The sequence below is a fragment of the Falco rusticolus genome, chromosome 13 (genome assembly GCF_015220075.1).
Source record: "Falco rusticolus isolate bFalRus1 chromosome 13, bFalRus1.pri, whole genome shotgun sequence".
Classification (NCBI taxonomy): domain Eukaryota; kingdom Metazoa; phylum Chordata; class Aves; order Falconiformes; family Falconidae; genus Falco; species Falco rusticolus.
The window spans coordinates 17,288,137-17,311,658 of NC_051199.1; the positions used below are offsets into that span (position 1 = coordinate 17,288,137).

The following is a 23,522-nucleotide window of genomic DNA, read 5'->3' on the forward strand; positions in this document are numbered from 1 at the left end:
AAGCAGATACGACAGCTCACTGAGCCCAGGCACCGCAGATTAAGACACATCGATTTCCATAGTTAGGACACAGCAGCAGCACTGCCTCTTTGACTACCCAGCCTGAATGTGCAGGTACTCAGACACTGCTGCGTTGCTGAAAGCATGAGACCACAGCAAGGTGACAAACCCATTCTGTCCCTGGACCTTTTGTCTTTTGACATCTTTGACATTGCTTTCTCTCACTGCTGTCTATCCACATGAGCAGTCCCACCAGACAGAGACTTGCACCCTGCCTGCACCTTCTGAGAGCCACCGCACCCCTTGGCAGGTTCACACCACAAGCTGCAAGGGCTCACACACCATCCTCATCCTACAGAGGAAGAAATCTCAGCTCAGAGTCCCAAGAGATAAAATCCCAGTAACACATGGAAGCTGTGGAAGAACTGAGGACAGAAGGGTGATTTCCACATCCATCCTTTTGGATACCTTCCTACATTTTAAAGCAGAATCACCCTGGATTCGTGAATCCTTACATAGAGTCACCAGAGAAACCAGGGGCTTACTGAAAATTCTTGACTTTTGACTATCTAGATCAGGTGAAACAGCCAGCCATCAGCAGGGCAGTGCCCCACTGACAGTAGACACATCCACGTTTCAACACTGCAGAGAATACAGAGGACTTCTCCTTCCATTCCCCTAACTCAAGCTTGACTCCTCTTGCCCTAAAATGTCCCACGCAACTGAATGTAGCTATAGAAATGGAAGGTTGAAACGTCATTATGCTGTGGAGAGGGTTAAAGATAGCTTATATGAAAACTCCTTCATTTTCTGGCCTGTAGCAGGATAAAATAAATGCAAGCACTTTAACTCCTTACCTAGAATGGTTTCATCTGTTCCAAAATGAGCCCGATAGAAGAGGACCATTTCAAGCCAATAAACATGATAGATGACTATCAGCACCACAATGAGCAGGATGGTTGCCCCCAGTCCACATGCCAGCTCCACGGTGTACTTCGGTGCTACAACTGGGTTTGAAAAGAAATAAGGGGTCTGGTTTACAGAACAGCTTGGGCCTTCAGCTAAGCAGGAACAAGCTTATGTCACATGCAGCTAAACACCACAGAGAAACAGCCAAGAGCCATGTTGGCCCTTCAGAGGAAGGTGACCAAGCCAAGGCTTCTCTGGCAGGACATGTCATGGCTGGCCACCCTGGAGTCCCCGTTCTGGGTTACTAGGTCTGGTTGGGCTGGCAGAGAAGTCAAAGCGCAGGCTGGACTCCTGTCTCTGAGCAAGACCCGGGGAGCGGCCAGATGGTAGAATGACCTGTTGACAGAAACCACCTGCACAGTCCAAAGCCAGCTCATGAATGCGCACATTCTTAGCGGTATGTGCAAACTTAGGGCAATACAACAGCACTTACTTCCAGGAGAGCCAGCCAGAGCTTACCTGCAGCAAAATAAAGGGCCACCATTTCCCCTCACCATCAAACACACACAGATCTTGTGTCTTGTCCCAGACTGACAGTGAGGATATAACTAGCCATGGCCTGATAGTTTTCTATCAGGAAAGAAGAATCACCATTCATTACAGAAAAGCTGAAGTGCTTGCAAACAAATAGGACAACCCGTGGACATCAAGCTGGAAGATCACAGGCACCCCTCCAACTCACAGCGTCTGTCACACTACTGCCGATTCTTTGTATTAGGGTCAGAAAATAACTCTTCTAACTGTATCCCTGGGCAACTCTGGTTTTCTGAAAATTCAGGTGGCAGGTAACATACACATTAGCAAACTGCACAATAACAGTACAGCAGTGAGCGGAAACCTCACCAACTTCAGGATTTAATAAGTTTTATTAGAAACTGAATTAAAAAAAGAGAAAGTGGAAGGAATTTAACAATTTTCATTAGGTGATGAGCAGAGGTAGTACAATGAGGAGAGGGAAACCATCCAGAAAAATCAGGAAACATATATAACCTAGTGTGATGAAAGAGCTGGAGCCAACAGATATAGCTGCTAGCTAAAAACTGGAAGACAAGTGCTGAGGGGTTAGATTCTGGCATGCTTGATGTTCCTGTGTGCAGCGGGATGGTCTACAATGAGCTTAGCTTGGGGTTGCTCTGCCAGCAGTGGTCAGGTCTGGTTCTTGGATTTTGTTGTGGAGCAGAGCAGAAAGGGAGGGGACTAACCAGGTTGGATCAGAGCAAACCCACTCAGCTGCCCAGGAGCAGATAGGGGAGGAAAAGAGCAGGTAGTCCAGAGCAGTCTACTAGGAAACAGCATTCAGGCACTGCTGTATAAAGAATCTGAAGATTTTGGATCCGCTTCTGCTACACGCACAAACATAGCATCCCAGAAGAATTATGTATATAGGGTGAACACCCTGGCACATGGTTCCAGCCTCAGTTGTGTTTGGTCTATTGTTCCTTCCTAATGATCCAGAAAAGGTTTGTCTCTGCCCTGGTTTCAGCTGGGATAGAGTTAATTTTCCTCTTAGTGTGTGCAGTGCTGTGTTTTAGATTTGGTGTGAGAACAATGTTGATAGGACACTCATGGTTTTAGTTGTTGCTGGGTGATGTTTATACCAAATCAAGGACTTTTCGGTTTCTTGGGCCCTGCCAGTGAGAGGGCTGGAGGGACACGGGAAACTGGGAGGGGACACAGCCAGGAGAGGTGACCCGAACTAGCCAAAGAGGTGTTCCATACCATGGGGTGTCATGCTGAGTATATAAACTGGGGTAAGAAGGAGGAAGGTGGGGACGTCTGGCATTATGGCTTTTGTCTTCCTGAGTAACCGTTACATGTGATGGAGCCCTGCTTCCCTGGGGGTGGCCAAACACCTGTCTGCCCGTGGGAAGTAGTGAATTAATTCCTTGTTTTGCTTTGCTTGCTTTACCTATTAAATTGTTCTTCTCCCAACCCCTGAGTTTTACATTCCTTTTTGATTCTCCTCCCCATCCCTCTGGGTGAGGGGGAGTGAGCAAGTGGCTGCATGTGGTACTTGGTCGCCAGCTGGGGTTAAACCTTGTCAGTTTCAAAGAAATGGGACTAAAAAGGAAGAAGAACAAGTACCAAGAAGGAAGACGAAGAGCTCTGTGAGCCTTCCCATGATAGAAGGATGGAGTATGGGGAGGAAGGTGTCCAGCATGAGCCACACAAGGCAAGGCAGCATCCCTTATGGGAGAGGGGAGGTCCAACCTACAGTAAGGTGTTGAAGCTCTAGATGAGGTTAATAAGGAGGTGGAAATATCTACTGTAACCAGGAAACCTCAGATACCTATAGCAAAGGCTCAGTTATTACTGAGAGCTGGGTCTGGGAAACAGGAAGAAAATTTTGATGAAAGAAAAACGTACGAAAAAAGCCACACTGAACAGAGCTGGATCAATCCAAACCATCCATGCCAAGATGGCTGCATCTAGACTAGAGCATCATCACAGCAAGGACTGAAAACACAGAGCATCAGGTTTAAACTGTCTCACTCCCTAAGCAATGTCAACGAGTGCAGTCTGCCTTTCTGGAGGATGCCAACTGGTAGCTGTTGCATCATGCAAAACCATCACGTAATCAAGTAACCTGAAAGCATTTCAAGCAGCCCGTTCCCTCAGGTTTGTTTCAATTGTGGTACATGGATGGGATGAGAACAGCAGCTCTATCCACCTCTCTCTCTCCGCAGGCACTTGTCCATGGTAGGGTTTAAGTACCATGCAACCTTTGCTCCCTGCCTCCAAGAAGCGGTGCAGTATGACAGCAATAATACAGCACTGCGTACAGAACAGCATGTTGTGGAAAAAGGCCTGATGGAATTACTTGTTTCGCAGGGCAAGGCTCAAGGCAGGACCAAGAGCTCTCTCTGAACACACCTCATTTCACACCCATGCTCTGCAATTATTTTACCTTTCATGTGCACTATGGCCTGGCTATGGTCCTCGCCTTTGGCATTTCTGGCATAGCAAGTATAATTCCGTTTCAAGTCCTCCGGTGTGGCTTTTGCAACTGTTAGAGTCCTTATGACAGTTTTGTCTTCAAATTCTCTAGTAATTTCACTGTAAGATAAAAACTAGAGCATTACATACATGAAACTGCAGCAAGTTCTTAGTGACAAATACTCCTTTCCCTGATATAAACCAACTCTTTCTTTAAAAAAACCCCCAAACACCTAAACTCGTATTTATAAATTGATACACACTTCAGATTTTAATACAGCTGCAGCTGTTCCTTTATCCGATTTTCCTTAACATTTATTTTGCCACTCATAATACTCTCATTGCAGCTGTGTCATGTTGCATTCTAGAGATAAAGTCAGTCCTTGCCTACAAAGCAACAAGATCTCATGAACTCAGGATTCAGAACCCACGTCACATTTTATGTGGATACATCACTTTCATCTCTTTCTGCCTGAACAGATCATCTGCAAAATGGGGATAGCAGTATTTGCTTTTGCCCTTTCTTTTTCTTATGTAGGTTTGCAAACAAATGGGGCAGTGACCACCTTCCAGATGTAATTCAGCACCCAGCAAACGGAACTCTGAACCTCATTTGGGTTCTTCATGTAACTGAATCTCTATTCTGCCTAATCAATATTACATATAATACCACATTTTTGCTTTCAGCCTCTTTTTTAAAAGATTTTTTTCACTTACGCTATTTGGGAATATTCCTTTAAATAAAATTGTGTCTGATCCTGTTTTACAAGTCCCACAACAGCACCAGCTGTTGGCACTACTACCAGGAGCTGAACAAGTGATGATGTGAACTGGTAAACAAAACTCCCTCAAATTCTTCTGTAAGATAAGACACCATTCAGGTCTGGAGGCCTTCTCCCTGGAGCTGCTGGTGCTCAGCACAGCACGGTGCAGACACATCGGTTTCTGATTAACAGGGAAGCCGGGGACTCCACACTCCCTTGCAAGGGAAAATGGGACTGTTGCATGCCTGTACTCACACCCCTCTGCAGGACCCAAGAGAGGGTTAGATACAAATGAAGGTTCACATTACTGCATCACCTTTGTGTGACTTTTATCTTGGGATCCGTGATGTCATCTGTGTTTTTTCCATCTATGGTCCACCACACCTCAGTCCGGGAGTCCTTCAGGAAGGTGAAGAAGACCTCACAGGACAAAACAAGGTCGTCTCCTGGGAAGAAAGGACCATGGTGAGGTACTGCAAAGCAGGAACAGCATCACCCTGACTTTTGTGTTTGCCAGTGATCCTACCAGCCTGACCTCTGCCTCCCTTCAGGAGGGAATGAGGCTAGTGTCCACCTTCAGATGTCTGACTACAGTTTACCACCCCAGATATGCTGATTTATGACAGACAAATAAACAGGAAAAAATACCCCGTCTTCTCAAATGTGTTACAAATTCCTTGACTGCACCAAGTGACCCACCCAAAGGGAGATGCTCCATGCCAACCACTTCCTTGGAAATCTGGGCAATGTTAACCATCCCCACTGCACAGGGGACAGACACCATAAAGCAAAGGATCCAGCTCCACAAAAGCATTTTGGCATAGGAACACTTGTCCAGGCATTTAGCTTCCCTCAAGATCAGGCTTGGGAGTGTGAATATGTTTGTGATCAGCCTGTTAAGGGATTTTATCTTATAGAGTGACTATGGAAGAAGTCTGACCTTCTGAGCCAGAAAAAACCTGCACTTTCAAAGTGAAGACTCTGCTGCTAATCATTGGCACCACATTTATTACAGCAATGTGATGTGGCACGATCTATTCAAGATAGAGAACTGTCCCAAAGAGCTATCAGTCTAAAGAGATGGGGTAGGAGAAGGGGTGTGGGTACCCCATTACACAATGCTGCGAGGAAAGCTGTCATTAATTAGGAAGTAATCAGCCATAAAGGGAGAGGAAATGAGCAACAAGTGGCCAGAAGGCTGAAGTCACCGAGAGGCTGCATCAGGGAGTGCTGGAGCAAACCACAGCCAGGGACAGGGCTGAGACAAGGTCCTACAGGAATTTCCCTAAGCAACTGAGTGTCCCCATTTCACCTGCTTCCGCAGCTACAGTCTTGCATCTCCATGCCTGAATACCTGTCTTTATTTGTGCTTGCAAAAATAATCTTTTAAAGCTGTGCTCTCCTATTCTGGCATCAACAACCGGCACCCCACACTGTCTGCCAGGCAACCTGTGGCAGCTTGTGTGCTTTGCAAGGGAAAGCACCGGGGATGCAGTGGAAAGGGAGAGCTTCTGAGCCCAGCCAGGTCTCTCCATCCCGGCAGGCATCTCATCCATGCCAGGGCAGTGAGAGCAGGCAGAGTGTTGCAATTTACCTGCTTCCAGTTCGTAGACAACTTTCTCATTTGGAGAGATGAACTGTGGTGGCAAGGCCTTGTTTGGAGATCCTGCGGGAGAGAACAGAGAGGCCCCCGTGGGGACCCAGACTTCATGAGAATCTGGGGTGCTTGCAGCCTCGCTCGCAATACCCTTGCAGCCTGCTGCACATGCCCCCATTTAACTTGCAATACAATCCTGCTGCAGAGCTCTATGCAAACAGAAATCTAATCCTCTTCACCAAGTTCAAGGCCAGATCCAGATTTTGAGGCTCCTCCAAAGTTTAGGTAAGTCTAGATATAAGATTTTGGGCCTCTCACATCAGAAGAGTTCCGTCCCCCTCTCAACATCTCCCACAAGACACAACCTGTACCACTTTCTTTTTATTGCTGCTTCTAAAAAACAAAATACAAACATAATCTCCTGTCACAAGTACTTAACACAGCTCTTAAAGCAGCAGTTGCCACGGGACTCGGCATGTGCTCTACATGTAGTTAAAAACTACAGGTTTTTAAGCTCTGCCTACAATTCCCTGGCAGGTAGGCTGAGCCCTTGTGCCTGGGACAGAGCTGTCCAAGCGCTGGGCTGGGTAACTGCCCAGCCAGTTAACAGTCTCAGCACACAAGGCTTTGAAGATTCCAAGAAGACTGAGGCAAGCTGGCTACAATGGGACGATCCCACAAGTAACAAGGAGCAAAGCACACTGGAGACAAAAATTAGCTACAGTGCCAGGGTTATGCGTTCACATGCCAGCAGAGGGTACCCCTGGCCATCTCATGGGCTGCACCTCACCAGCCCAAGCCTGGTCACTCTTGTTCGGGGCATTTGACATGGAGGTAGGACCTCCAGCGCAACATGTTCTGGGCAGTCACACGAGGCTGACCCCAGCAAGCAAAATTATACATGCTCAGCTGGGTAATGCAGATTGAGCACAACCACAAACGGATCCTATGACAGACCCTTCCAGCTGTTTTTACCACTTTTGCAGTTGTCCACCTGCATTTTACACATTTTAAAGTCATTCTTACCCACCACCTTCATCTTTATGGTTCTGGTGAGATTATAGGTTCTTCCATGGTCCTTGAATGTCACGATACAGGTGTAATTCCCTCTATATGCACTGCGGACAATGCCAATGACAAGCCTGGGCCCTTGGATGTAGAAGCCCTTGACCAAGTTGCAGTTCTGGAGTCAGGCAGAAAAACACTTGAGTTTTGGGATTCAGAATTAAAATATTGATTTAAATGCTACTACAAAGATCTGTTCTTAAACTACGAATATGACACTTGGGATTGTGATGTAGGTCAGACCTAAACACCATTAACTTCGAGCATGTTGGAATACAAACTGGTATGTTCACCTTGAAAATGAGGTGATGAAGCAGATGACCCTAATACTTGTACCCCACCTTAAATACAGACCATTTTATAAAAAGAGAGATCTCTGATCCAGAAGTACATTTGCAATCAAGGTGAGTACCTCAGCAGACTGAAGAGTGAAAGCAAAGAGAGACAGGAAGAAAATGATGATGTATTCAGAAATGAATACTAAGACTAAAGGACACGTCCCCCATTGATGTCAGCCTGTCTCTTTTGGGACTAATCAAGCTACCCTGACTGACTTCAGCTGAGGATGAGACCCCAAAATTGGCAACTGGCAAATGAGAATCGGTAGCACAGAAACCTTAATAACTCTTCCCTTTCTGTCAAGCAAGGCAGGAAACCTCTGCCAAATACCAAGCTAGAGATCCCTTTTCAGAAAGGGGTTATGCAGATGACATCTTGATTGTCATAAAACCCAAAGATGTGCACATTTTCTAAGAGATTATTTCTGAATGGTACATTTCCAAAGCAGATACATCCTAATGGAGCAGTTTAAGACAGGGGTCATATACCATTTTTAATGATTTTTATTAGGCATGGGATGACTTGCTGCCTGAAAAATTACTTCCATGGGGCTTTTTGTTTCATTCTGCTAATTGATTGCTGAGATGTGAATTTCAATGAATAGTACAAGTAAAGCATTTCAACTACTGGTGTGAAATTGCTCCTCTCGGATACAAACCCAAGTTTTTCCTGAAGGGTTTCAGAATTGTTTGTTGGGTTGTTTTTTTTTTTTCTTTTGGTGTGTTTTGTTGTTGTTTTTTTAAATCAGCAGATACATTTGTTGCCAACTTTATTATTAAATTCACTCGTACAGAAGCTTCTACCTAGAAATCCAAAAGCACTTCATAAGGGGTTAGAGAATTCAGTCCCATAACCCCCTGGCTGCACATCCCCTGAGATTTCTTATTCTCTCTTGACTAAAGGCATCCGCCTAGAGAGAAACACTGCGGTCAAAATTTAATAAAATTGAACAGTAATTCTGTAGGCAAGAGCCCAAGAATGGCTGGAAACAGCCTAATTATCAGAGCAGTATGGAGGGTGGGCTAGGGACGTCCCCATCTTCAGAACAGAGGTTTCCTGAATTGTGTCAAACAAGGCAACCATGATCCTTGCAAAGAGGCCTGATGTACTTCATTTCCTGACCTCGAAGGATTTTGGAAAAGACACTACTTTCATTAGCAGGTGGGTTTTTTTTACAGAAAAGGGAATATGAATCACAGCTTCCTTTACAGGGATGGTGACTGGCTCACACAGCAGGTCAGGCATACCGCCTGAAGCCTAAACTGAGGTTCCTAAATCCCTGCTAGAATATTCTCCACTTGCGTATGCTGGTCAAAAAGGTTTCAGCGTTAGGTCTCAGTTCCCTTCCAAGAGCATTTTTACCCTTGAAGTAGGAAACAAAGCTCTTAAAATTAGAAAAGCTTTATTAACAGCTTCACCACTAGGGAGACTCTGAAACACAGCTCCACGATCCTCCCGCCAACCATTGCTTTTTCAGATACAACACTGTATTCCCCCACTGCCCAAATAAGTCCTTCTTACCAAGTACCACTTGATGGTTGGTGTTACACTAGCAGGGTAAAACCCATCAATATCCGGACATACGATCTCACTGGCATGCTCCAAGTAGAACATCTCCTCAGTGGGTTTTATTGAATGGCTCACACAAGAGTGTTGGTCTTTCGGAACAACCTCCAAAGGAAATGCAACTTTGCTACAGTAGGTTGTATTTCTAAGGACAAAGGAGGATAGGGCTGATTAGTTGAGAAGTATTTACTCCTATACCAGTGGTATGAAATAAAAAACACATCTGCAGTAATGAGCATCATAGCACTAATGAGGTATATACAGCTTTAGTTGACTCATTTATAAATGGGAGAAAAAACACTGTCAGAGATGGCCACACTAGCTCAGAAAAGCCCGTAAAGATGACTAACAAGCAACATCCACTCCCCTGCTGGTAAAGCAGATAATAGGGTCAAAGACACGATGAGCAAGAAATAACACGAGGAAGATCAAAAACGGCTCTTGTGCTCAATGCATAGCAGATGCTATGTTCATTTTGCAGCACACTTACAGACACTTCTAATTTCCTAGAAGTCTGAATCTCATGAATCTTTGCCAAATTAGCACGCAGTCAAAACATTACCCCTGCATTTGAAGCTATCTTTACTCTAGACACACAGATCACTTCTTAATGGTGAGTGACTGTGGATTTTGCCATGGGCTCTGCAATAATATTTTCACAGACACTTGCAGCTAGCAAGGAGAGGCATGCTCATTAATGTTTGCAAGGCTCCAAGCATTATTACAACGTAAATTGGCTCAGCACTGAGTGGTCTTATAATTGTAACATTCTTTTCCCATTAATGCTTATGTAAATGGTCTTCTCCCTACAGAAAGGACTGGTGCTAACAGCACAATTTTCCCCGCTTCCACGGAAGTCCTTCAGTTATGCTGAAGACATATAGAAGCTGCACCGCACAACCTACCTGAGCATGCATGTATAATTCCCAGTGTCATTCAGAAGAGCAGGCCAGAACCAAAGGGTATCTTTCTCCTTACTGATGTGATTGTCCGGGAGACGAAAATTAATGGGCTCCTCCAGATCTTGGTCCTGCGCAATCCTGTACCAGATCAGGGTTAAGCCAGCAGAATGGGCTGTGCTGTAGTTGTACTTCAAGAAGGTCTCAAAAAGCGGGCATTTGATCTTGGCAGGTTCCCCTTCATAAATCTGGATCTGCTTCATGGTGTCCACACCCCAGTCATCGCAGCGTTCTGCAGCCAGGAAAGACAAGGTACCTTAGCTTGCAAGTCTGCAGAAGACAAACAGTTCTGCCCATGTTCCCCACAGCTCTTAGTCCTGCCCCTGTTAAAATCAGAGGCAGAAATGGAGTGTTTTCAGTGGAAGAAAACTGGGCTTTTATAAAGCTGAGCAAGAATACTGCATTCATTTCTAGAGAACCTGCAAACCTCTACTTTCATTTGTACACCTCCTATTTTCTTCCAAGCTATTAATCCCCCATCAGAACAATAGGATAGGATACTGCTGTATAACACCAGGCTTCTTGGAGAGTTTCAAGAAAATTCAACCCTAAAATCTTGTGTGGGAGGATAAAATTTGGATGAAAACGCTAGAGGTGTGTGCGCATAAATGCACAGTGACAGGGAAGATGAATATAGAGGTGTTGAATAAGAGTGGGGAAAAAAACCCCAACAATGCAAACATCAACCCTCCTTTAAGAGCTATGGGCCACTGCCACTGCCAGAGGCTGGACTGTGGGTTCCAGGAGTGCGGACTGCCTTTCCTGGGATGGATTCATGCGATGCCTGCGCACGCTGTGAAAACACAGAGTATGAGCACAAGTATGCGACAAATAGTGACTGTTCATAGTGAAGTTTGGGAAGGGAGGCTGAGGGATAGAAGAGACAGTACGGAGGAGGCGGCAGCAGGTTCCTTTGGGGATCCCCAGACAGCCCCTACATGCAATCCCCAAGCACAGCTCAACAGGTTCAGCATGGCTCACAGCAGACTCCAGCTGACATACAGACTGGGCAGCATGAAAAAAGCCATGCAGTGCCTTTTCTTGTGGGTTTTTTTGTTTGTTTTGTTTTTGTTTGTTTTTTCTGTCATTAACGGATAGTTTCAGGACAAACAGCACAGTCAAAACCCATTTCTCCTCCCAGCGCTTCTTTCCACTCCATTCCTCCTACCCACCACAGTGCCCAGTCACAGAGGGACTTGGTGCAATCACAGCCCGGTACCAGGGTGTCAGCAAACCTGAGAGCAACTGGCACTGCTAATGCCAGCTGAGACACACGGAGAAGCTGCTGTCATTGCATCTCCTGCCTCCCCATGCTGACAAGGCAAAGCATGGCACAGCATGCTTCCCAGCACATCTCTTGTAGCTGCTGGGAGGCATTAGCTAGGGCAACCAGATATCTGAGAGCCCAAAGTGAGTCGAACGGGAGAGGGGTATGCTGCCTGCAGCGGTCCCCAGGAGTGCGTCTCAGCGTATCACAGGCACACCACAAACAACACCGCAAAGCCTCTCCAGTCTGCAGATATTAGAACTCATGCCAAGAGGAAAACCAGAATACAATATACTCTTTGAGTCCATTTCTTCTGAACTGATTTCACAGGTGCAAAACAGGATTTCTGACATTTTATCTTCCTTAAATAGACAGCAGGATGTAGCTTGGCCCCAAATTCATACTTCATTTTAAAAAGTAAAGAGATAAACCTTTAGGAAGATGGGCCCACAGTGCTTAAAGGCAGAAATACTAACTCCTGTGGCTCAGCAATGGTTAGTCACAGTGAGAAGGAATCTGGGCCAGTAAGAATAGAAATGTTTTCTGGCAGGTTTACACATAAATGTAAATACAAACTGCACTGCTCTTCCTGTGGTATGCCAAACACGCGTATGACAGTGTGCTGCTTCAGGAGGAAGAGAGTGAACTGGGCTAGGAAGAGACTGTGAAACTGCCCAGAATACAAATACTTGCTCATAGAAGCCCCAAACCCATGGCTGGAGGGTGCCATTGCTTATCATCCAAAACCCATACAGATACGTCTTTCAAAACTGCACAGCACCATCCAGTATGGCTGCTACCACAACCAGTGCCAAGGCTTATTTTGAAAGACAAAACGACCCACTATTTGAAACCTTATTACCATAGGAAGGTGCATAGTCAGCACCATGGTCAAGGGCAACTGGAACCAGAACACTGCTTTATGCTGGTGGGGTCAAGCAACTGGGATAAGGCATGGTCAAGTTTCCATAGAGTAGCAAATGAGACAAATGACCCTGCCAGAGACTGCCTGCTAATTACATGCTAAAGCATGGACTACTGTTGGTGGGGGATGGCATTTGTTTTTATAAAGAAAGGCTTTCCCTCTGAAAGCAGTACATCCAGGTCTGTAATCTGTAAAAAGAAAAAGAAAAAAAGAACCTGGGTTCTCCTTCCCGCACCTGAAATTTGGCATCTCCTCTTCGCTGTATAAAAGCAAATTGCCCTTATTACTTCAAATAGTAAGACTGGACAGGAAGAAAACTATACAAAACATTACAGTACTGAAATTCTTTGAGTCAGGATCAATGCGATTTGCAATCATGAACAGCTTTTGCATTTTGGAACAGCTTATACATCAGCATTGTAAAACTACTTACCCAATCTACCCGAATGAGTTATTGAAAATAAATCAATTATTTTACTTTTTTTCTCCCTAGATTACTCAAAAGCAACGTATGGGCCTCGTCTTCTTGGCTGGGGAAGAGGCAACTGTTATTGTTCTTTTACTATAAGAGCTGTACCTGGAGATTTTGTCTCAGAGCTGGCTAATTCACCAGACTTCAGGAGCACCGTCACACCAAACAGCTAGTCCTAAGACTCCCCACCTGTGTCCTGCCTTGGGGTGCTGCGTGCTCTGAGCTGAATGCCAAACACAGCACATAACTGTGCTGGAAACACCACAGACCGCAGGAGCAGTTGTGCAGCTTCAGATGGCAGGTTGTGCTTGCCACCCGGGCTCCTCCTGGCTGCCAGGGCAAAGCCAGGCCAGCAGAGCTCCAAGGGCTCAGGGGACAAAGCCCCAACCCGTTGCTCACAGCAGAGATGGCAGAAACACCACAGGCTGGACTGAGACCTCCTTCATGCATAAAACACCAAGGACAGAAGTTGTGGTGCTTCACACAACTTCCCTCCTCTCCACGCCATCCTGACAGTAGTACTGATATTCTGATTTTTTGGGGTGTTTTATGCCTGAGATAGCTGGGATCTGCCTGACATGGCACGTGAGGGGACTGCAGGGCATCCCTCACACACACCTTTGTAAGCTTCTTCCTCCTTGGCTGTGACGTGGCTCTTCTCCCTGTGCCAACAGCTTCCTCTGCCACGGTGGCACTTTTGCAGCAGACCCCAGTGAATGGGCCAAGCCCAGACAGCTATCTGCACTCCTCACACACATGTAAAAGCAGAGGGGATGCTTGCATTATTATTGTTGTAATTTTTTTTGCATCCAACAGCTCCCTGCCGTATTTTGTGCCCCATCCACTATTTTAATCTTTATTGGGACATTCAGAGTCTATTTGCTGTTAACATTTGCATGCAGCTACTTGGATGGATGTCAGTCTAAACTCGAGATAGCCTGAAAAATGGCATGACTTCACACTGAACCTCACTGGCATAAAGCAGCTCCCGCTATGGAAAAAAAAATTACATATATATATGTATACACATGCACACTCTGATATATCCTGACTCCAGCAACAATATTTGAGGGGGCATTGCAGAAAGAAGATGCAAGGATCCAATTTTAATTGTGAGAAACAGAACCAACTTCTATGGTGCTGTGCCCATTTGCAGCAACTCACACTTGTTTTCACTAGCTAAACCTAGAAAGTGAGTTTCTTCTCTCTTGAAATGTTTTCTGCACAAAACAGCTGTTGGAGTTAAGGGCAGCTCTTGATTAAATTGAGTGGGATCAGCATTCATGCTCTGACTTCAGAGGTTCACTAACAAATGGAAACCAGTGAAGAGATGGGGGAGCTATATGCAACTCCATAGTCCCTTCCATACTGTAGCAAAGGGAGCACTACGTACGCGGCTCAGGGATACAAAAAAAATCTCTAAAAATCCACCACCCCACAAAAACAACTCCCTAGAATTGCCTCTGCAAAACACTTTTGAAAAGCCGTCTTTTTCTCATTACCGACGAGGTGTGCTGCAGATGCCTCAACTGACCTCTCTTACCGCTGGGTGCTCTGTAATCACACAGCAAGACAATCCATGACCCACAACACCTACCCGAAACAACGTAGGGAAAAGGCAACAAGGGGTCCCGTTTCCACAGCACTGCTTGGCAAAAGGGATGAGGGATTACACAGGCTGGAGGGAGGCTGCATGGTAGAAGGAAACACCCGTCTCCAGCATTGGAAGAGCAAGTGCATACAGAAAGGTTAGAATAAGGATGCCCATCTTGATTTCATGTGCGTTGAGATGAAGATACAAGCGGGCTGCTGCACTACTGCTGACGCACACTGGGAACTAGGTGATCTGGCAGTTAATTCTAAACGTCTTCCTTACTTGGGCTGTACGTTGCAATCTGTGTTTATAAGGGTATCTATTACTGATGCAAGGGACAGAAACCTCTTCTGTTACAGAAATAGTCGGATCTGTCCTGTTTCTGAATCTAGTGCTACAACACCCTTAAACACCAGGTATCCCAAAACAGGCTCCTTCTCAGAAGCCAAACAAAGCTGAAGAAAGTGGTTTCTCCAGATGGAAAGCAGAAAGTGAGGGGGGGGGGGGGGGGCGGAAATTATGTTGCTCAACTTCATAAAGGAAAAACCAGCCATTTCTGGAAACCTTTCCCAACCTTTCACTTACTGCACTGCTTACCCCTTATTGTGACTGATTTAACAGAGCTCTGAATACACACACCTGAAATGTTCCCAAGATGCATCTGCAGCACCCATTACAAGCACCTACACATCAAAAGAGAGATTAAATAGGTGCAATTGTTTGGATTTTTTAAGAAGAGACAAACTGCTTAACCCATAGATCAAAAAAGAAAACCTGAGTAAGGCCACATCAAGAAATGCTGTCCCATTTTGACTCAGTTTGGCATTTCCATGTAGTCTTTTTTTTTTTTTTAAATGGAGGTACTTAAATCTCAACAGCCAAAACTCTGCCAGCTCCACACTGCCTCTAACCGTTGCCTCCCCTGGGGCTACAAACAAGAGCTTCCCCTAGTTAAAATTTCTGTGAAGAAATAAAGAGCCATCCTTATGAGAAGCCATCTATCATGTCGGCACAAATTACCCTGTCATTTGCCAAACTGATGTGCCCTTCTTAATTGCCTCTAATTTTGGAAGGGAGCCTGCCTTGCATGCAGACTAGGACTGTGCAGTGGCAGCAGGACACAAAGCCGTCAATGTTGCCAGCTGAATGACACGGCAGACCCCTCTTCCCCATACCATTTCAGCAGCGGCATCAGATGGGGCTGTACTACCTCAACAGCCTCCTACTTTCTTTGGCTGCCCCTGCTGCATTACTTTAAAGCGAAACTGATAGGAGTCAGCCTCCACCCAGGAAGCGCAGCCAGGCCAGCAGTTAGCTTGATGCAAGAATCAGCACAAAAAAGGCAGGAAAAGCTGGTCACACCAAGCGATTAAGTGAGAATTAATCATTACTACCTAAAAACAAAAATCCCCCCCCCCCCTCTTTCAAGCTCACAGCAGTCTGTGAGAAGGAAGCAGAGGATACTGGGCTGAACGGAGGAGTTGCGCTGTGAGCACAGGAGGTTCTAGCTGTGGCTGGCCACCATGCATGGGTGTGCTTTCCATGTACACTGGTGCCAGGAGCACCCACTCTTCCGCTGTGTCTGTGCTTTTCCTTTCACACGTGCATCCTGCACAAGACCACCCCGTGCTCCCCGGCTGTGTACTTCGCTCAGCAGCTGAGCAGTCAGGCAGTGTGACAGGCCAGCGGTCTGTACCCAACACAGCGCAGGGAGGGCAGCATGGAACAAACCAAATGAGAACACCTTCCTGAACTGGGAGAAGAGACGCAGATCCAAACACACTGAAATTGGTGGGAACGACAGAGAACGTGGGCTAGCCCTAGCCAAGATCAGCTAGCCCTCACCATTTGCTCCCACTATCTCTGCAGCAACAACAGCGGTCACAGAATGCCTAAAACCTGGTCATAGCTCAATGCAGCCTTGCAGGCAGCCTGGAAGCTGCACAGACTGTAGGAATTTATAATCTGATTTCGAGTGCAAACACATCAAAAAGGGCCTGTCATAACCTCATTGCCTTCCTCCCACAGCCGCTCCAACAGAGCAAGTAAGTGGAAGTGGTACTGGCACAAACCCCCTGTGACCAGCTCCGACACACAGCGCACACAGCCCAGCCCCATCCATGTGGTTCTGCTGCAATGGCACCAGCGACACCGTTTTACGCTTCTCCCGAATCTCACCGCGTCCATCCTGTGCTGCCGCTGAGCTGTGATGCCCCCGTGGAAGCAGCTCCACTGAATGCTGTACACAAGGATGAAGTTTCTCTCTCCTCAACCACTTTTATCATTTAAATAGCTAGGACAGCCGAGAAAGGAAGAAGGAAAAGGACTTTCTGTTGCAGAATGGTTCATAATTTCCAAAACCACTTATATATTGTGGTTGTTTAGATCCTGAAAGTCTAGTTTAAACAGGTGTGACCGTCTGCCTTTCTGCCAAATTCACAAAAAACAAGCTAACTGCATAAATTTCTATTGACTTCAGAGGAAGCATCCAAGGCACAACATCCAAAAAACAATGATTCTGTAACGGAGTCCGTAGCTCCTGACTTTCAAGTTTCCTTAACTAATTAAGCACAGCCTGTAACATGAGGAGGGGCAGTTGATGGGTCTTTTAAAATTGCTCCACAGGGAGTTCCATGCCTTCACTCTCTGCGCGTAAAGCTGTGTTTACTGCATGTGACACAGTATTTCAGTTACCTCCAGCAACTAGGCCATTAAAAAAAAAAAAATAGTATTTGGTTTTCTCTAGCAACCTTGATGTGATTTCCTGGAGGCTTTTTTTAAAATGGAGATCAAAACGATAAAGGTAGGGGTATGAACTGCTTCAAAGCCTGAAGGAGAAAAGGAGCAAATAGCTACTTTCCATCCCACTTCATTGAGGAAATTGCTGCACGAAGCAAAGCAGAGCAGCACGGGAGGAGGAGGGAGACGGGAGAGGAAACAGAACGGGCCCATTACAAAATTATCTGTAGGACAGGCAGCCTGAAAAGCAAGTTTACCTGATCAGCCCCACCACAGAGCTGTGCTCAAGCTGGCAGGGGCTCTTCTGTGTGCCTGGGACACCAGACTGGGATCCAGGTTCAACCCCTGGCTCTACCACAGGCTTGCTTAGTTAAACGCATGCAGCCTAGTTATTGCACCTAACCTGGGTCTCTGTCACGTGCTTTAAAATACAGTCAAGAATTCTGCACTGCTCACCACAAACATCCACAGGGATGTCTGCATAAAAAAAACCCCACTGCAGCAGTTGTCCTCGGATGAGGACAGGAACTGAAAAAATGCAGCAGGCAGTAAAATGCACCATAAGGGTCTACGGCTCTGGCACAAGTTACCTGTGTGCAGCAAAATGTACGAGACTGAGTGCACAACTGTGCAGCTGCAGCAGGGGGACATGACTGATAAGGAGGGTAGGAGATGGGTCCCTGATGTCCCCTGATGCCCTATTTGATACACACAGAGGAGCAAAAGCAACTGTCCAACATCTCAGCAACACACCCTAAACAGGCTGCTTTCCTCCACATATTTCAGCACTTCAATGCAGATGGGTCACATCACCTTGATGCGTACACAAAACTCACCCCTCACAAGCCACTTCCTCAGCTGACAAGAAGCAGATGTGAGGTCTTATCTCCTTGGCAGGCACAACACAGGCTGCTGTGGAGGGAAGCTGGCAGCTGCAATTACACACCTCCACCCAAGGCCAGCTCTGCTCTGCAGGTTTTATTTCCCTCCCCTTCAGGGCTATGCACCTTTCAACACCCTTGCTGTTGTATAACTTCATGCCCCCAAGCACCATAAACTTCTACAACCGCAGTAACTCACAGATGGGTACGGATGGTTATAAAATCATGTCCTAAATTAAGACAACAAGAAGCTGAGATTGGAAGAGTAGGAGGAAGTCAGGAATCCCAGGAGAAGATGATGGGGGAGGGATTTAGTCTCTTTAGAAAACAATAATGCAGTTTAATCTATTTTTCTTTTGACTTTACACATTAAAATAAGCTTCCCAGCTTCTGGGGCTGTCACAAATCATAAGGAAAATAAGGCCACTGGAACCCCATCAGTAGAATAAGAGCTATATAGTAATAATCCTGAGGAGCTGCACAGGGCTTTCCATCTTCAAAGTGTTTTACAGACAGTAATTTATTAATCTGCAAATTTCCCGTGGCCATAAGTAACTGCTCTGCCTCTCTGCTAAGCGTGAGACACACAGCACAGATCGGCACTTGGGAGAGATGTTGCAAGCGGCAGCTCTGACGCCCAGAGCCGGACCTCTGTTTGTGGCTTGCTGCAGTCAGAACTTTGCTGCTCCAGCCACCACCTGAATCCACACTGGTCACATCTGGCACTTTGGAGCTGACTTCCAAGGGGACAAAACCAGAGCTTGAGAGACTCTGGTATGGGGAAGTGCAAGAGACATGCTCACAACCCAGCAAATAACAGCAAAGCCTGATATCAAACTTCCGGGACAGACGCTCCTGATTGCCTTACAGCCACTGCCTGCCACGCTGGGGCGTCACTCTGGGCAGAAGCTGGCCCCAGTCCTGGGCTCATCCTACCACACAGCACGTCTGAGAGATCCCAGAAGAGCTGTCAGAGGAGTCTCCTACGCAAACATGATGCTTCCTCCCATCAAAGGACTATGCACAGCAGTTACCTGTTCGCACTAGGCGGGTGTTTTAGATAATCAGTATGAGGCTGCTCCGGCTCTCCTGGCACCAGTATTCTGCCTTTCTAATTCCCCGAGACAATACTTCCAACTGCGATGCTCTCCCCAGCCCTCACCCTGCAAAAGCTGAGAGCTCTTAGAGAATGAGAAAGCAGCCTGGTTAGCAGAGAGAGAAAAGTGGAACAAGGAGCACAACTGCAGCTACATCTTTTAAGTACGTCAGTGTCTAACATAGGCCAACTTTATTTGGAAACAAGAAGATAACATCATACCATATTCATACTGGCTGTTATGTTCTTTGTCTGGCTCATTTTTTGCCTCCTTTAAGCCAGTGTATACTTATATTACTTCAACAGTGCCAAAGAAATCATTGTAGGATCGAAACTGGGTTCATCATTTTTTGCTATCCTTCTCTGGGTATCAGAACATCTGGGTTCATTAAGCACCCTACAACACAAGCACAGAGATCTAAGCCTTATCTCCATCTTAGGGATGGCTTAGCTGAGGCAAGGAAAGCAGAAGACCCCAAGTGCCATTGCAAACAGTGTCCCACAGGTCACGAGTAAGGAATTCAAACCCAGGCACTGCAGATCGTGTATATTCTCAAGACGAGATTTGCCCACACATACAGCACGAGTGAGTAGCAGACTCAGGCACAAATTCAGTCTCGGACTCCAAGTCTTTCACTCTACACTACTCGGATCACATTTCTTTCCCTTTCCAGCTTGCAACTCCCTTTCAGTAAATGATTTTGTTTCAGCACCAGCCTCCATACAGAGTAGAAACAGCAAAGCCCGAAGAACAGATGTTTAGAGCCACAGTGTTGTTTGTAAAATCTGGGAGGAGAACAAAGTTGCAGATTTGTCTCTCCAGTAAGTACAGTGAAGTACAACGCTGAAGCTTTCTGACACACTGCCAGGGAGACCGTCAGCCATACTGGCTGAACTGGATGGAAAGGCCATCTGCATTATAGCCAGAGCAGTGCTGGTGGTTTATGGCTGAAAATTAGTAAATGTTGGCTCCTCGTCCCCTCTGTAAGCTCAAGAGCTCAGAACTCAGCAGAGCTAGTACCCCTGGCTTGGGCAGTCCCCAGTCACTGTAGCTGACCGTGCTGCTCCCCTAGGAAGGGCTGGAGAGGCAGGCAGAAGTGGCAGCAAACCACGACAGGACTCCTACTTCTGCCCCTGCCAGTCTGGGCTGGAGAGAGAGCTGGTCCCAACAATACAACATTACATGGCTATTACAGCAAAGCACATAAAGAGATCCAGCTGAAATGACAAAACCCCACCAAGTTACACATCTTTATATCCCAGGAGCCAGGTTCCCCAGCGAGACCTACTCATCTTCATGGCCTTGCTTTGTGTCAGGAGATGACCACGGCAGCTGCAGACTGTGCACAGCCCTTTTGCATTCACTCTGGATAACCTCTGCTCTGCTCCCCTCACCAATGCTCCCAGCTCCGAGAATAAAAAGCAAGCCCAAATGCTGTAACATTATCAGAGCATGTCCAGTCTCCCACACTGTTCTGTATTTACAACTTTGCAAGGGTGAAACGAGCTTCAGCTGCCTTTTGGTGCCAGTCCCAGGAAACCCCACAGAGTAACAGAGGGCTGCACAGACGGCTGCCCCTCCATCCAAGTACAAACAACCATCCAAGCATGTTATGAATAAAAAAAAAAAAAAAAGATATTTTGACAGCCTAAAGTGGTTTATGATGTCCATGAAACAAAAAGGAAGCTCAGAACTGAAAAGCAGGTCTCTCATCCACAAAGCTTGCAGCAAATTAAACAATATACTACAGTGGATTTGCAGAAGAAATTATTTTAACTGATCACATGCCTGCGACACTCATGTTCTTCCAGCAGTCTACAAGGGCTCTAACCATCCCATACAGAACATCTATGCTAAAGGAAGACATACAGAAAATCTATGCTAAAGGAAGAATGTTTACAAAGCACTAAATACCTGGCAGAAATGCATGGAGAAATCTGTGAGATCAACGGCACGCCTCTGTGACCAAACACTAGGGTGCTCATTCACAGCTCCTATCTTGATGGGTCAGCTTATAGAGTCGCTTTAACATTGCCTGGGCAATCCTGATTCAGTCGCACTACCTCCTGTTTCTGAAAAAGCCCAAGATGACTGCACGTGGGGTGTTGTAACGCGCCTCAGCAAGAGGAGGATATTGCGTTGGTGGAGAGCAGAACAGCACGTCCAGAAGCACATGCAAAGCAGGGATTTTTCCCAGCAAGCAGTGGTGATCCACATCACTGGGTCCCTCCTCCCCAGGTACTCCTACTACCTAGCACTTAGCGGAGGAGATCTGGGCTGTATATTATTTCTCCTTTGCTGTTTTCCCGTTGTTCACCACTTCCATCAGACCCCTGTTAGCCAGAATGGGGCATCCCCTACTAAAGACTACAGCCTATTGTGACTGCTTGCAGCCCCTGGGCAACCTAAGGAGAAAAGCCTCCCAGCCTTCAGCCTCTGCAATGAACCTGAGGTGCATGTTGTGAATCTGGCCGCAGTAATTCAGCATGGTCCAAGAGATAACAAACAAGAGCTTCATCTGCTCAGGGTTTTGTTTGCCAGCACTGCAGAGGGGCAAGGGCTCGAGGCAGGGGGACACGGACACACACGACTTGTTTAATCCCCTGCACAGGCCTTATTTCTGAACATTTTCCCCTATAAAGCCAGCGCCTGTTCTTTCCCCGCCTCCCCCTTTCCACTCGTCTCCTGCAAATCATGCTGTCTCCTTCCACCCCCAAATAGGAAGTCCGGAGCCGAGACACGCACAATCTGCCTCTTCACAAGAGCTGGGCTGAACGTGTGCCAGAGGAGCTGCGAGCATGACAACATATTTCCTGTCAGGAAAGTGACTCAGTGAGACGGGCATGAGAGCTTCTCTTACTTGAGAAGTTCCCCTCTCCCCTTGCATTGCTGAGGCATGAGTCAGAATGCAAGAGCTGGAATTTCAACCCCCTCCGGATCCAACCAGGAACAGCAGAGTTCAGGTTCAAGCCCAGGTCCTGCCTGCAGCTCAGTGACAAGTCAGTGCCACATACCAAGCCCTGGTTTCACCCCTTGCAGAAGGGGTATAACAATACCAACTAAGTAGGCAGCTTGAATTTGCAAAGCACTTTTAGGTCAAGGTGGTGCTTATTGCTATTTGCTAATGCACCTGTTTACACCATGCTCATAGCATGAGCATTATACAGTACTCACACAGAACCAGCAAAATGCATGAACACAATGTTAAAGTATTTTACACGTGACCACTTCACCCAGGAATACTGTAAATGCTTAAAATCACTGCAGCCAGTTTTCTTTCTCCAGCCTCAGATCAGCTCTTCCTACAACAAGCGGGCAACCCCATTGCATGCCGTGTCTTACCTGAGCCACTGCCAAGGGTGACCATGTGCAGCCAGAGTGTAAACAGCACGGCACAGACCATCTTCACCCTGCTGAGACAAAGCACACAACACAGAATCTGGTTATTTGACGCTACTTGATCACTGCAGACAATTTTTTAACTCTGAGTGTATGTGTTTGCTCCTCCACCCACACAGCGATCCTTTAATTCTGTTATGTTCTTTTTTCGTTTCATTAAGATTCCTTAAGAAAAGCATCTGTATGGCAGTGTCATTCTGCCTACAGGCAGCTGTGTGAGCTCTCCAAGCCCCGGAGGTGATGGCTCAGAAGAGTACAGCCCAGTTCATTGCCTTCAGTAACTGGCATAGCCTGGATCTGTGAGCACAAGGAGTAAGGTAGATGTTTGCAGGCTACAAATCTCAAGCTTTGACTCCCAAAACACCAAGGTCCTTTGCCAAGATTCATTCTGCTCATTTCTATGAACGAGTGCAGAAAGCACCCATGAAGGCAAGTGGCAGCTGAAGCACATTTGCATTGAACAGGCATCTGACAGTTCGGTGTGACAACCACGCCAGCACAGTCCGTATTCGCAAGGTCTGCTGCTGGTGACCTGCAAAGAGGGTGGCTACCAGAGTCCCGACTGCTTCACCCCATTTCTTCAGGCAGGTCAAGGCTCCACCAGCTCTTCCTAGTCAAACCCTCCTTGGAACAGCCACCTCACGGGAACAAACAGGCACCAGGTTTCTACGCTTTTTGGAAGGGACCTGAACAAAGGTTTATACTTTCAAAGCAGTACTGATAGGCAAAATACCACCTCAGACTTCTCCATTACCACTACAGAGCACAATTTCCTGTAATTTAAGATAAATGCACACTGCCAGAGTTTCACTTGCTGCCCACTCCGGTATCTGGTATTTGGCTCTCAGAGCTATTCACTCACTGCGATTAAACTTCCCTGTGTTTCTAGGTTTTCCAGGATGCAACTTACAAGCTGGCAGTCACAGAAACCGACATTTACTAGATGCTCTCA

At 46.5% G+C, this 23,522-nt stretch overlaps 1 protein-coding gene across 7 annotated transcripts in view; it reads right to left on the reverse strand.

Annotated features, from left to right (window-relative positions):
• Positions 1-23,522, reverse strand: part of LOC119156703 (interleukin 1 receptor accessory protein) — a 49,191-nt gene that overhangs the window by 10,471 nt on the left and 15,198 nt on the right. For 5 of the 7 annotated variants that reach the window (XR_005107268.1, XM_037406911.1, XM_037406906.1 and 2 more), the window contains exons 2-9: positions 22,514-22,581; positions 10,143-10,428; positions 9,193-9,382; positions 7,294-7,450; positions 6,265-6,336; positions 4,987-5,116; positions 3,878-4,026; positions 858-1,007 (exon numbers count right to left, since the gene is read on the reverse strand). Coding sequence is in view for 6 of the 7 variants with exons in the window: in XM_037406911.1 (XP_037262808.1) it covers positions 858-1,007; positions 3,878-4,026; positions 4,987-5,116; positions 6,265-6,336; positions 7,294-7,450; positions 9,193-9,382; positions 10,143-10,428; positions 22,514-22,574 (1,195 nt within the window). In the remaining variant the exon portion in view is untranslated. Of the gene's footprint in view, positions 1-857; positions 1,008-3,877; positions 4,027-4,986; positions 5,117-6,264; positions 6,337-7,293; positions 7,451-9,192; positions 9,383-10,142; positions 10,429-22,513; positions 22,585-23,522 lie in introns of all 7 variants that reach the window. The other 2 variants (XM_037406909.1, XM_037406908.1) reach the window with 1 other exon arrangement.